Genomic DNA, 14,789 nt, shown 5'->3' on the forward strand with positions numbered 1-14,789 from the left:
CTAGGGCAGAAGCTCTCATCCATTTCTATTTTTCTTTTAAAAACCACAGCGTATTCTTAAGTATCATGTTTTAAAAGTCTTAATCATAATAACTTAGGGAAAAAAAACAAACCACAATCAAAGCTCATGGACCGCTCCAGTTGCTGTAATTAACAAAAAAAAGTTATTTCAACTGTCTACAGCTGACATTGTGGGTTGCATGTGTGTGTGCACAAGTCATGCCACCATGTAAAAAAGCAGGACATTTTGAAAAAATTGTAGAGGAGACAAAGAACCTACCAATAGCATGGATAATTAACTACTGTAAGCACTCAACTTGGGTGAACATTTTTACAAGTGTAGCCTAATAGCAATGAAATTTTTTTTACAAACTAGTTGACAATTGGTTATGGGGCATTTGCACAACTTCACCTTTAACTGAAGGTATACACTAATTATTGAAATGATGTAGGAAACATTTGAAATTGCTGGTTTAAAAAAAATGGAACTTCAGAAACCCAGAATTTGTTTCAGGGGACATTTCTGAATTTTGTATAATCCTGATTTTAGATAATCAGAGTTCAAATAATTGGGGTTGAGTTATAGTATATTAAAAAGCAGTAACAGTAGGATTTTCTCTTGTATGATATCAACCTACCTCTTGAAGTAACACTGAATTTTCTGTCTGAAAAACTGTTCAAACGGACATACGGTTCACTCATTTTTTCTAGAAACATTGTGATTATTTCCTTCTTTTCTGGAGTGGTATTGGAAAAATTCAAAACTTTCCCAGTCACTGCAACTGTGTTTTTGCTGATCCCAAACCAATAGAAGAAATCCAACAGGGCATCAGATTTGAACTCATAGGAAAAGCTCAAGTCTTCTCCGGTAACTAAATGGCTTCCTGGAGGGAAAAAATTCTTGACAACTTCTTGGAAATCAAACTGGAGGGGAAAAAAAATTATATATAGTTAAATGTTTAAACCATATAAGACATGATCTCTGCATCAAAAAGCTTACAACTTATACTTTAGATGTGACACCCTATTTAAAAAAAAAACCCAAAACTTACCCATAGAATTTGAATCTGCAGTTGCAGACATGGAGACCTGCAGCATTCTAATCCCCTATACCACACAGCTGTCTATCACTAGCGTCACTGCTTTGACATTTGGCTCACTTTCCCACTCCTTTCCTTGTGATGGGGGGAGGGGAGGGAGAAGTGTCAAAGCAGTGAACCGAGTGATACTAGCAGGTGCAGTGATGCTTTCAAACAAACTTAATATAATGGGCAAGGGACTTAAATGAAGAGATGTTTGAATACTAAACTTCTATGATTATAATTCCTTTTTGCCCCCCCAAGATGGCCTATATCTGTATTGTCATAATTTCCTCATCCATAAAACATTAACCTGACAAACTACAATTGTCCTAGATTTTTTGGGCCATGAAGACAAGACTGAAGGGTGAAAACTACATTAGCCTGACAAGGGTCTAATCTTACAGAAGCAAAAAAATTCAAGTTAAAGCTCAAATTCCATGCTCACGGCTATATCATGGTCTTCTCAGTAAAAAATGTGTTGAAACTACACATTTCAGCAGACTTCTGTATAACATGAAGATTGCCTATTACCAACCAGATTTTACCCTTTCATAAATATGTACTTCATATTGCAGATGGCCATGGGAGAGATTTTCAGATCTGTACTTCAGAAACACATGATTAATTAGCTAATTGCTAATAGCTAATAAAATAGCTAATCCTATTTTGGGGGAATAGATTATTTCCTAGTGCCTCATTCTGGCTTTACAGCACAAAATATACCAGGTACTTCTTAGAAATTATCTTACCTGAAAGGATATTAATTGTCTTCCTACCAAGGGACAGAATTATCAAAAGCATATTTGAGTGTGAACCTAATTATCGGAGCCTACATTTTCTCAATTGCATATACAGAAGTGTACATGAAAAACTTGCATGTGCAATTACAGTGATTGTACATGCAACTGCAAAAATGACATGCACAAATGGCTGTTAGACATCTAAATAGTCACGTGTACACAATTTATTCATGCACGCAGAGCACATATTTCTGAAATTCTAGGAATAATGTCTAAGACCAGGCCTACATTAGAAACTTTTACCAGTATAGCAATGTTGGTTGGGTATGGGATTTTTCTGTGACATTTCTATACTGGCAAAATCCCTAGTGCAGATACAATTATATCAACAAAAAAGTGTTCTGCCAGTATAGGTTATTTAGTGTGCCAAATCAATCTAAGCTGCACTGGCAAAAGCATTTTTTGCCAGTATAAACTGCATCTATAATAGAGGAGTTTGCCAGTATAACTACAGCAACAAATCTTTTTTTTAAATGTAAACCTGGCCTAAGTATCTGATATGCATGACCTAGCATCACACATTTTGCATACACAATTTGCTTTGTGAAGTGCTACTCACACATGATGGTATAAAACACTTAGTAGAATACTATGCCAATGTTTTCATTCCAGAGGAAATTTTTAAAATATACTTTTCAATTCATTCATTAGATATGCTTTTTTCCTCCCGTTTGAAATTTCAGAATGTTGGTCTGAACAAAATGAGTATTGATTTCCTTTACAGAATGTTAAGCAATTCTAGAGTAACACTCAACAAGTCACAGATGAAAATGCTACAATCAGGTTTCAATGCAATTCATTTATTGCTTTATGATCTCTAAGTCCTCTGGAGAATGTTGCAATCCACATAACACCTCCTATAATAATTCTGTATCTGTGATTTATCTTGCAGATATGAAGAAACAGGTAACCTGATATATAGTTAGCTAGGCCCAGATCCTCAAAAGAATTCAGGCACTTAACTCCCTTTATTAGCAATTAGCTAATTGATCATGTGTTTCTGAAGTGCAGATCTGAAACTCTCTCCCATGGCCATCTGCAAAGTGAAGTACATTTAAATAAACGGACATTAGGCACTTACATACCTTAGGATCAGGGCTTTAGTGACTACACATCTGGAGGTGAAGGGCATAAATGATTCCAAGTAAAGTTGACATGTAATTTACACAAAGTGTATCCCTTTGAGTCAGCTTTTTCCGTTACACCGTAATGGCCTAGTGCTACTTTATGCTTCCACCCACTTTTGGTCAGACCGTATTCCTTTTTGGGATGGAGAGGGCCTGGTGAGGATGGAAATGTCCAATACAACCAGCTTCATCTGTAGATCAGGTAATCCACGCTTTGCAGGAGAACATCATGTAGCTGAAATTCAGTACTAAACTGTGTAGGCTATCTAAACACTCACATATTGTTTGCAGTGTTGTTGTAGCTGTGTTAGTCCCAGGATATTAGAGAGACAAGGTGGATGAGGTAACATCTTTTATTGGACTAACTTCTGTTGATGAAAGACACAAGCTCTGAGCTACACAAAGCTGTTCCTCTGTGTTTGGGAAAGGTACTCAAAGAGAGTCACAGCTAAATACAAGGTGGAACAGATGGTTTAGCATAAGTTAGCACAAGATGTAAAAGCCCATTCAAGGTAAAATGACAGTTAGGATATCTGCAGTCATAGCACAAGAAAGGGGAGGTTAGTGGGTTACAGACTGTCACAATCAGTGGTAATCAGATACTGGATTTATGGTTTATCACAACAATCTGTAGCCCACTAACCACGCCTTTCTTGTCCTAGGACTGCAGAGGTGATAACTGGCTATTTCATCTTGAATGGTCTCTTACAATGCACGTTATGTACCGCACTAAAACAGATTGATATAATGTTATAGTTCACAGTATTTTATACGTTAGCTTCATTTGCAGGAATGAATTCTGTTACTCTTTTGGGTACTCTCACAAGAGCAACAATATTTTATGTCCTCTGCTCAACAGGATGCATTGAATGCTTTAAGCTTCATCAGATTAAAAACAAATGAGGGCAAAAGTTGACCCTTACTTGCTAGCAATATAAAAAAAACCCAAAAATCTAAAACACAGAACTTTGAACTTGGCAACTAAAGAACATCTCCATTCACTGCTAAGGACAAAGCAGGTGCCTAAACTTTGAACCCATATTGGTTTTTTTTATTATTATTTTAATATATGTTGCATAGTTTATATTTAAAGAGAATAGGCTAAAAACGTGCATTATAAATCTGTTTATTTGCAAGTTTCCTCCAGAAACTACTTCTGTTTGTGCCTCACACAAGCCAAAAGGAAAGTTAATGTTCAGCACAAACTGCCTTGAGTATCTTATTAACAGCACATATCCAGGACTCACCCGCAGTTTGTAACTTTCTCCGAACACTGAGGATATTACTGTGTTCATACCATGCTCTATCTGTCTTCTTATCTTAGGATGTCGTGTGTTCACAATAAGTGCGTATGTTTTTTCTGAAAATGATACAGTTAAAATGTTACTAATTCCTACATCTGACATCAGCAATATTCATTCACATGCATTATAGTCTTTAGATCAGTGGCTCTCAACCTTTCCAGCCTATTGTACCCCTTTCAAGAGTCTGATTTGTCTGCATCCCCAAGTTTCACCTCACTTAAAAGCTACTTGCTTACAAAATCAGACAAAATACTGAAGTGTCACAGCCACAGTATTACTGAAAAATCAGTTATATGGTAAAGATTAGAAAGTAATTATAAAATAAATCTATTAGAATATAAATATTGTACTTACATTTCAATGTATAGTACATAGAGCAGTACAAACAAGTCATTGTATGAAATTTTAGTTTGTACTGACTTCACTAGTACTTATTATGTAGCCTGTTGTAAAACTAGGCAAATGTTTAAATGAGTTTATGTACCCCCTGGAAGACCTCTACATGCCCCCAGGAGTATGTATATCCCTGGTTGAGAACCACTGCTTTAGACTATTCTCTACCCACATCCCAAATATTATTGGCTGAATTTTCATCTAATAAAAAAAGGTCAGGCAGGCCTCATGCAAGAATCCCCATATAGCTCTGTTAATGCATGTCAAACAACTGGATAAATGGCCCCAGCAACTGGTAAAGCTTGAACAGCTATTTGGAGCAGATACTGGAGAACTCCTGTAGCTTCATGTTAGAAGCCTGTGGTTTTGGTGTCAAAGGTACCAGATTTGATCCTCTCCAATGACCAATATATGTATGTCTACAGCTGCTCTTTAGGGAATCATGCTGCCACTGGATCCACACCTATATAATAACTACTCCTGAGGGAATTCCGTGCCAAAAGATTAAAAATTCTGCAAATGTTATTTATCAATAAATAAAAGTTAAGATTCCAACATGGCAGTGAGGAGCACAGGTCACTGGCTGCACAGAGGTGGGAAATCACCCTGCTTCTCCACCCCATCCCCCCCAGACCCTGACCCAGCACAAGGACCGGGCCTGCCCCAGAAACACCCCAGAGCCCTGCCTCTCCATGCCAGGTGCACCAGGTGGGGGCAGGCAGGGTCAGCCCAGCAGGATCCAAGTGTGCTGGGGATCCAGGTGTGGGATGAGAGGGTTCTGTGAGGGGCAATCTGGGTGTGGGCAGCTCAGCGGGGGCCCAACTTCAGGGGCATGGGGGCAGATCTGAATGCACAGGGGCTCATTGGGGACTTCTGGGGGCAGGAGGTGAGGCTTTTGGGTGGGGGGGGGCGGGGAGGGTGTCTGGATGTATGGGGGAGCAGCTCCCCATACAGTGACCCTTCCCCCTATGTCTGAAGAGTGAAGGGGGCAGGAAGCAGGGGGTGGGGGAGAGAGGGATGTGGAGCTTCCTGCAGAGGGGGGGAGGGGGAATTTCTGGGGCTGGGTCTGACCCAGCCCCAACTGCTCTTTGCAGAGGAAAAGGAAGTCCCCCTTTTGCCCGCCTCCAATCCAGCTAGGACTAGCAGCTGAGCCCAGCGCAGCCACCAGCAGGGGCATCCCCATAGGCAGAGTTTGATAGCTATTTTGGTGGGGTGGAGGTGGCACAAGCTCCCTTGGTTCACTGGCTCTCTTCACCCCCACCTGGAGTGGCACCTGGGCTGCCAGTACTGGGGAGGCTGGGGATGGGCCTGCTTAACAAGGGAGCCCCAACTGCTGCCGAGGGGATGCCACATGCCAGGCTCCTGCTCCACCCTCCCATTCCTCTATCCGCTCCTTTTCCCCATGCCATGCCCCTTCCCCTCCCCACTGCCCTCTATGCTTATGCACATGCCCTGCTGCCAGTCAGTGGGCACTCACCAAGGATATGCCACAGTCAATGTCAACTTCAGACTGTTGCTATCCCCAGCACTGGCAGCCCAGACACCACTCCAGGTGGGGGTGAAGAGAGCCAGTGAACCAAGGGAGCTTATGCCACCTCCACCCCACCAAAATAGCTATCAAACTCTGCCTATGGGGATGCCGCAGCTGGTGGCTCCTACCTGTGCCAGGTTCAACTGCTAGTCCCAGCAGCAGCATCGCGGGTCATTAGAAAAATCCCATTTAAAGAGATTGGCCACACAGTTGCCCTGACCTGTTCGAAACTGGTTCAGAGATGACCACAGGTGCCTTGGCAGATCACAGCCTGGTGGACAAGTGGTTGGGTCAGTGATGAGAGAGTGATTAATGACTGCCATTGCTGACCACGTGTGCCAAGCAGATTCCACAGTCTTGTCCTGTGGTGGCATAAAATCACCATAAAGGACGTCTAGAAGACAGGCCAGCAGCGGGTGGTTGAAGAGGTCAGCATCAAAGGCAGGTCGCTGTTCTCACAGATCTTGGCCAGCAGCATGACAGAGGCCTTCTCACAGTGAATATGGGATGGTGCTAAGTTACCAAGTATTGGTAGTGGTGATGTTGCACTCTATATGATTTTATGAAAATATGCTAATGTAACAGGAATATGCTTCATGCAAAAGGTCTCTTGTAAAGTATCACAAAGCTTATAATCTACTGAGTGTGATCATCCTATTTGTAAAAATGTACTACTCTTCTATCTGAAACTAGAAATATAAAATATAACTGAGGGCCTATTGTAATTATGTAAAGTTGTGGGCCATTAATGGTGGTTTGAAATCTTGATGACTCCCATTAACCAGGACAACTGACTGCAGATGGCTGTTTTACCTGTAAGTCTTCCTGTATACGTGTGTGCTGGCAAGTGGGCAATGAAGTCTTACAGTGACATGTGATCATGTCATCTGAACTGGAATCCATCTTTAACCTGGTGTCTTTCCATTGAGAAAGGGGTGGGGGAGGGTGGGAAAGAGAAGAACCCAGAGGGACAAAGGATTCCTGCCTTATGCAAAAGATACATAAGTGGGTGGAACAGAGAAAAGGGGGAGCCATCATGAGGAACCCCCTAGCTGCCACCTGAGCTGGAACAAAGGCTGTACCAGGTGAAAGGATTGTGCCCAGACTAGGAAGGCGTCCAGTCTGAATGAGATTTATTGAAACATCTTTCAGGGTGATGTTTTATCTGTACTCAGTTGTATTACTGTATTAGGCTTAGATTTGTCTCATTTTATTTCGCTTGGTAATTCACTTTATTCTATTACTACTTGGAACCACTTAAATCCTACTTTCTATATTTAATAAAATCACTTTTTACTTATTAATTAACTCCGAGTATGTATTAATACCGGGGGGGGAGGGGGCAAACAGCTGTGCATCTCTCTCTGTCAGTGTTACAGAGGACAAACAAGTCATGAGTTTACCCTGTATAAGCGTTAACAGGGTCAAACGGATTTATTTGGGTTTAGACCCTACTAGGAGTTGGGCATCTGAGTGTTAAAGACAAGAACACTTCTGTAAGCTGCTTTCAGTTTAGTCTGTAGCTTTGGGGCAAGTAATTCAGATCCTGGGTCTTTACTGGAGCAGACAGGTGTATCTGGCTCAGCAAGACAGGGTGCTGGGGTCCTGAGCTGGCAGGGAAAGCAGGAGTAGGAGTCTTGGCATATCAGTTTTGGCAGTTCCCAAGGGGGTTTCTGTGATCCAACCGGTCACAGTAGCCATGGCAACGCATTTGCCCATAAAGTCTCATGTGAGACGAGCGACACCAGACAGCACCGTACTCTGCTCTTGAATAGCAGAGGGCAAGGATTGATGTTTTAAGCATCCAGGCGCTCACACCCCAGATTAGGCTGGCCAATTTTCAGAACAACCTGCTCAGAGTGCTGACTTTGGCTACCATCTTCGTCAAATGGTTGCGGTATGTTAATGACCTATCCAATGTCACACAGAGGTAAGCCGGGCTTGGATCATGCTGCAGGTGTTGGCCATTGAGGAAAACATTTAACTCGTGGCTTGTGCTCGCATTGTGCAGATGAAATACACTACAAAAGGTCTTGGGAAAGCTTGGATGCAGGCGCCATTGACTACAATAGTATGCCATGAGCTTCATATCATCAGTCAAAGTCTTGTCAATGTCTGAGCTTAGTAGCTGCAGCAGACGTCGTTGGCAGAGACAAACTTGCACGAGAGTGTAGCTGGCAGGTCATTGATGTACACATTGAACAGTATCGGTGACAGAACTGAGCCTTGAGGAAGGCTGTTGATCTGACACTCACAAGAGGTACAGCAGTTGCCCCCTGCCTCATCCCCTCCCCTTTCCTCTCCCCATTGTCCTCTGCCCCATCCCTCCACCCCCACATCCCCCATTCCCCTATCCCTTCTCTTCCCCCTGCCATCCCCACTGCCTCTTTCCCCCACCCCACCCCCTTGCCTCATTTCCCCTGCCCCGTCCCACCACAGGCACTCACCCTCATGGGCAGCAAGTCCTATGGGCCTGTGGTGCCTGGGCACCAGGAATATTCTTGGCCCGGGGCCCCGCTCCAGCAATGTTTGGGGCTGGGTCTCTCCATCAGCCCCGCCTTCCACCCCCACGCATCCTCCGGGCCATTTAAAACAGCCCGGGGCCCACATTCACCACTGGCAGCACAGCGGAGCTAAGCAGCTTCCTCCCTGCTCTCTCCACGTGGCTGCCGGCCCCTCCTTGCAGCCCCTGGGCGGGGTGGGTCTGTGTCCCACCCCAAGTGCTCCTGCAGCCAATGGGAAGCTGGGGGGTGGGGCAGTGCCTGGGGGTAGCAGCACATGGAGACTCCTGGCCTGCCCAAGAGCCCCAAATAAGCGCTGCACCCTCCCTTCAGCCCCCCTCCCATCCCCAAGCTCCCTCCCAGAGCCTGCATCCCCACCCCAGAGCCAGCACCCAAACTCTGTCCCAGACCCTGAACTGCCCCCCACCCGCAACCCCACCCCTTGCCCAAGCCCACACCCAAACTCCATCCCAGAGCCTGCACCCCAGGCCCCTCCCCACCCAAACCTCTCACCCATCCTGCACCCCAATCCCCTGCCCCAGCCTAGAGCCTGCACCCCAGACCTCTTCCCCCCCACCCAAACTCCCTTCCAGAGCCTTAGGCAGGTGGGGGGCAGAGTTTGGGCACCACCAAAATTTCTACAAACCTGCCACTCCTGCTCATCCTTGTACATAAAGCAGGACAATGGCTATGCAGGGCGTGCCCAGCACACATAGAAGGGGAAGATGACTGGTACTAGGACCCAGGGGGTTGCGTCCAACTGCAATCAGTGAGCCAGAGTGCCCCGCCCCCGATGTCCTGCCTCTGTTTGTGGGGGCAACACTCCCTCTGCCTTCCAAACTACACCCATAGATGTCCCTAAACACCCCCCACCCCGTTCATTTACCTCTCTGCTGGCTACTGTGGGTGCCTGAAACAATGTGCCCATGCTGCTGGGGAGGGGTGCGTGACCACTCTTGCAGATTCCCTTTACTTCCCTGTCAGAGAGTAATTTTTGTGCGGGGAAGCAAAGAAATCTGTGAGGACATGAATTTTGTGCACGCACAGTGTTGCAAAATTCTCCCAGAAGTAAATAATCCACTACCATAAGAGGTAAAAGTATTAAAACTCAAACTGTCAGCATTAAATACTGCTGGATATTTTGTGGATTTTCTGGGGAACAACACCTTGTAAGAAGGGTGTAAAACATTTTACGCCAAGTGAAAATTATAAGCAATTGAAAATGGTATTAGAATGGAAGCTGTCATTGTATCCCAAAGATACACAAAATGGGCCAGATCCTATGCCAATCTACACCAGCTGGAAGATCTGTCTCACCCTTTATTTTCAATCAAGTGAGTCTAAACACAAATAATGAAAAGGAACTGTATAACATACATACCTTTTGAGGAACAATTTGTTCTGACATTTGTGAAGAATACTAGTGGTCTGCTTAGTATAGTTTCTCTGTAGTCTTTATAATCACGATGGCTGGTGAGTTCTACATCCCTGTTAAAAAAAATCAATTACAACATTATTAGCTACTCTCTTTGTAGAGTACATTCTTAAGTATAATTTTATTTAAAAAAATCTAATTTGATTTCTACTATTCAAGCTTCCTTTCACATAAAACCATGGAGAAATGCAGGGGCTTGAACATGATTCAGTTATTTCATTAAGGATGTAGACCAGCATTTTCAAACCGTAGTGCAGAGGTGGGCAAACTAAGGCCTGCCTGGCCCCTGAGCTCCTGGCCCGGTAGGCTACCCCCGGCCCCTCCCCCACTGTTCGCCCTCCCCTGCAGCCTCAGCTCGCTGTGCAGCCGGCACAATGCTCTGGGTGGCAGGGTTGTGAGCTCCTGGGGGTTGAATAGGATGGCAGGGGGCAGTCAGGGAGAAGGGGTGGTTAGATGGGGCAGAGGTCTCGGGGGGCAGTCGGGAACGAGAGGAGAAGTTGGATAGGGTGGCAGGAGGCAGTCAGGGGCGGGAGGGCCAGAGGCGGTCAGAGGACGGGGGGGGTGTGGATGGGGCAGGAGTCCCAAGGGGGCCGTCAGGGGACTAGGAGGGTTAGATGGGGCAGGAGTCCTGGGGGGGCTGTCAGGTGTCGAGAAGCAGGGGGAGAGTGGATAGGGGGCAGGAGCCAGGCCACGCCTGGTTGTTTGGGGAGGGACAGCCTCCCCTAACCAGCTCTCCATACAATTTTGGAAACCTGATGTGGCCCTCAGGCCAAAAAGTTTGCCTGCCACTGCTCTAGTGGCTAAAGCTAGGTATCTAAGGCCTGGTCTACACTAGGAGTTTATGTCGAATTTAGCAGCGTTAATTCGACTTAACCATGCACCCGTCCACACCAGGAAGCTAATTAGTTCGACCTAGAGGGCTCTTTAGTTTGAATTCTGTACTCCTCCCCGACGAGGGGAGTAGCGCCAAATTCGACATGGCTATGTCGAATTAGGCTAGGTGTGGACGGAAATCGACCTTAGTAGCTCCGGGAGCTATCCCACACTGCACCACTCTGTTGACACTCTGGACAGCAGTCCGAGCTTGGATGTTCTGACCAGCCACACAGGAAAAGCCCCGGGAAAATTTGAATTCCTTTTCCTGTCTGGCCAGTTTGAATCTCATTTCCTGGTTGGACATCGGGGCGAGCTCAGCAGCACCGGCAACGATGCAGAGCTCTCCAGCAGAGACTGGGAATGGTTGGGTCATTACACTAATTGAATCTATTTCCCTATGTTAAGTTCTCCTCACACCTTCTATGGGCCATCTTAATTATCACTTCAAAAAGTTTTTTTCCGCCTGCTGATGATAGCTCATCTCAATTGCTTAGACTTTTCCTGTTGTTATGCATACTTCCACCTTTTCATGTTCTCTGTATGTATAAATATCTCCTGTCTGTGTGTTCCATTCTATGCATCCGAAGAAGTGAGCTGTAGCTCACAAAAGCTCATGCTAAAATAAATTTGTTAGTCTTTAAAGGTGCCACAAGTACTCCTGTTCTTTCTCCAGCAGAGGAGTCCATGCAATCTCTGAATAGAAAGAAGGCCGCAGCATAGACTGACCTGGAAGTCTTGGATCTGATCGGTGTGTGGGGCGAGGAGTCTGTGCTTTCGGAGCTGCACTCCAAAAAACGGAATGCAAAGACCTACGAGAAGGTCTCCAAAGCCATGAGAGACAGAGGATACAGCTGGGATGCAACGCAATGCCGCGTGAAAATCAAGGACCTAAGACAAGGCTACCAGAAGACCAAAGCGGCAAACGGACGCTCCGGAGCCCAGCCCCAGACATGCCGCTTCTACGAGGCACTGCATGCCATTCTCGGTGGGTCTGCCACAACTGCCCCACCAGTGACCGTGGACTCCGACGATGGGATAGTGTCGACGGCCAGTTCCTCGGCGATGTTCGCGGACGGGGAAGATGAGGAATGGTTTGTGGAGGACGAGGCAGGCGACAGCGCTTACAACGCTGGTTTCCCCAACAGCCAGGATCTCTTCATCACCCTCACGGAGATCCCCTACCAACCCTCCCCAGCAGTTACCCCGGACCCTGAATCAGGGGAAGGATCAGTCGGTAAGTGCTTTAAACATGTAAACTTTTATTATTAATGTAACAGAAATCTGAACTATGTGAAAAGGAGGTCTATATATATGGGGATAGAACAGAAATCCTCCTGGGAGATCTCCACGAAGCTCTCCTGGAGGTAATCGAAAAGCCTCCGCAGGAGGTTCCTGGGGAGAGCTGCCTTATTGGGTGCTCCGTGGTAGCACACTTTTCCGCGCCAGGCTTTCGTGAGGTATTCTGGGAGCATGGCAGCATAGGCCCCTGGTTTGTGCTGGCTTTCACGCAGCATGCGCTCTCCATCTCCTTCAGTGACCCTCCTCAGGGTGATCTCGCTCAGCGACTCCTGCATCTAATTAGGGGAATTACTGTAATGTTACGCCTGGTCCAAAGTATTTTTAAAAAATCTCCAGACAGACAGCGTAGCAGAGACTCAGCACGCTGCTGCGTGAAAAGCGTAACGGAAAGCCAAAGAATCAAATGGACACTCATGGAGGGAGGGAGGGGGGACTGAGGACTCCAGCTATCCCACAGTTCCTGCAGTCTCCGAAAAGCATTTGCATTCTTGGCTGAGCTCCCAATACCTGTGCGGTCAAACACATTGTCCGCGGTGGTTCAGGGCATAGCTCGTCAATGTACCCCCACCCCCAACCCCCAGAAGGAAAAGGAAAAAAAATCGTCTCTTGACTCTTTTAAATGTCACCCTATGTGTACTGAATGCTGCTGGTAGACGTGATGCTGCGGCACTGTACTGTAGCATCCTCCCCCCCCCATGAGTGGCTGACGGTACAATACGACTGGTATCCGTCCTCATCATCAGCCTTGTGGCAGATGGTGTAGTGCAGTAGGACTGCTATCCGTCCTCGTCATCAGCCCATAAGTAGACGGCCTGCTAACCGTCTTCATCATAGCAACAGGGGGCTGAGCTCCATCAGCCCCCGCCCTTCATGTGTAAAGAAAAGATTCTGTACTGCCTGGACTATCATAGCAGCAGGATGCTGGTCTCCTCTCCCCTACACTGCTTAATCTCCTGTCTGGACTATCATAGCAGCTGGAGGCTGCCTTCCCCTCATTTCATTTCACTAACAAGTCACTGTTTCTTATTCCTGCATTCTTTATTACTTCAGCACACAAATGGGGGGACACTACAACGGTAGCCCAGGAAGGCTGGGGGAGGAGGGAAGCAACAGGTGGGGTTGTTGCAGGGGCACCCCCTGTGAATGGCATGCGGCTCATCATTCCTGACACGGAGTGGCTGTGCTCTCTAGTTCTCTGATACACTGCAACCCTACTACACTTGCCCCATATTCTAGGCAGGACTGATTCTATTTTTAGATACCATAAAGGAGGGATTGACTCGGGGAGTCATTCCCAGTTTTGTCTTTTGCGCCTCCGGCTGATCTCGGCCAGGGGCACCTATGACAGCAGCAGAAGGTATAGTGCAGTAGGACTGGTAACCGTCATCACAATGCCAATTTACAATGGCATGGTAGATAGTACAATATGGCTGATAACCATCTCTTCTGTCATGCAAAAGCAAAGGAATGCTGCTGAATCGCCTCTGTCCGCGGCATCTAGTACACATACGGTGACAGTGACAAAAGGCAAAACAGGCTCCATGGTTGCCACGCTATGGCGTCTGCCAGGGTAATCCAGGGAAAACGGGCTCGAAATGATTGTCTGCCGTTGCTTTCCTGGAGGAAGGAATGACTGACGACATTTACCCAGAACCACCCACGACAATGATTTTTGACCCATCGGGCACTGGGATCTCAACCCAGAAATCCAAGGGTCGGGGGAGACTGCGATGGGGTGGAACAGGGGCAGAGTTTATGCTTTCCGGATTGCCTGGAGCAGGAGTGCGCACGAGACAGGTGCTGTGCATGGTCTTGTTCACAGAGACAGACTAGACTGTGTTCATTGTTCGCAGAAGTGTATCTTTGCAAGGAATTCACTCCCTTTTTCCCATCACACAGCTTCGACTGTCTCCAGACCTGCCACAGCATCCCCCTCACAGAGGCTGGCAAAGATTAGGCGGCGAAAGAAAAAGACACGGGACGAGATGTTCGCTGAACTTATGGGCTGCTCCCGAGCTGAGGCGGACCAGCAGAGCCAGTGGAGGGAGACCCTCTCTCTGTACCAGCGCTCACACAGCGAACGGGAGGAGAGGTGGCGTGAGGAAGACAAGCAGGCGACTCAAACGCTGCTTGGACTAATGAGGGAGCAAACGGACACGCTCCGGCGCCTTGTGGATGTTCTGCAGGACCGCAGCCAGGAGGACAGAGCCCCCCTGCAGTGTATCTGCAACCGCCCTCCCCCGCCACAAAGTCCCATACCCCCCTCACCCAAAATAACCAGAAGGAGGGGCGCCAGGGGCCGTGAAAACTGTCACTGCACCCCAGCAGAGTGCTCAAGTACCCAAAAGCTCTCATACCCTAAATTTTGAGAAGTCCTTCCCTTGCTGACTCACCCAAGCCCCAATCCCAGTTTCATCCCGTCTAGTTAATTATTAAAAATAC

The 14,789-nt window shown here is 46.6% G+C and overlaps 1 protein-coding gene across 1 annotated transcript in view; it reads right to left on the reverse strand.

Moving 5' to 3' along the window:
- Positions 1–14,789, reverse strand: part of MEDAG (mesenteric estrogen dependent adipogenesis) — a 29,086-nt gene that overhangs the window by 3,934 nt on the left and 10,363 nt on the right. The window contains exons 2-4 of the mRNA XM_045016540.1: positions 10,119–10,225; positions 4,256–4,374; positions 638–923 (exon numbers count right to left, since the gene is read on the reverse strand). Of these exons, the coding sequence (XP_044872475.1) occupies positions 638–923; positions 4,256–4,374; positions 10,119–10,225 (512 nt within the window). The remainder of the gene's footprint in view (positions 1–637; positions 924–4,255; positions 4,375–10,118; positions 10,226–14,789) is intronic.

Source organism: Mauremys mutica, chromosome 1 (assembly GCF_020497125.1).
Source record: "Mauremys mutica isolate MM-2020 ecotype Southern chromosome 1, ASM2049712v1, whole genome shotgun sequence".
Classification (NCBI taxonomy): domain Eukaryota; kingdom Metazoa; phylum Chordata; order Testudines; family Geoemydidae; genus Mauremys; species Mauremys mutica.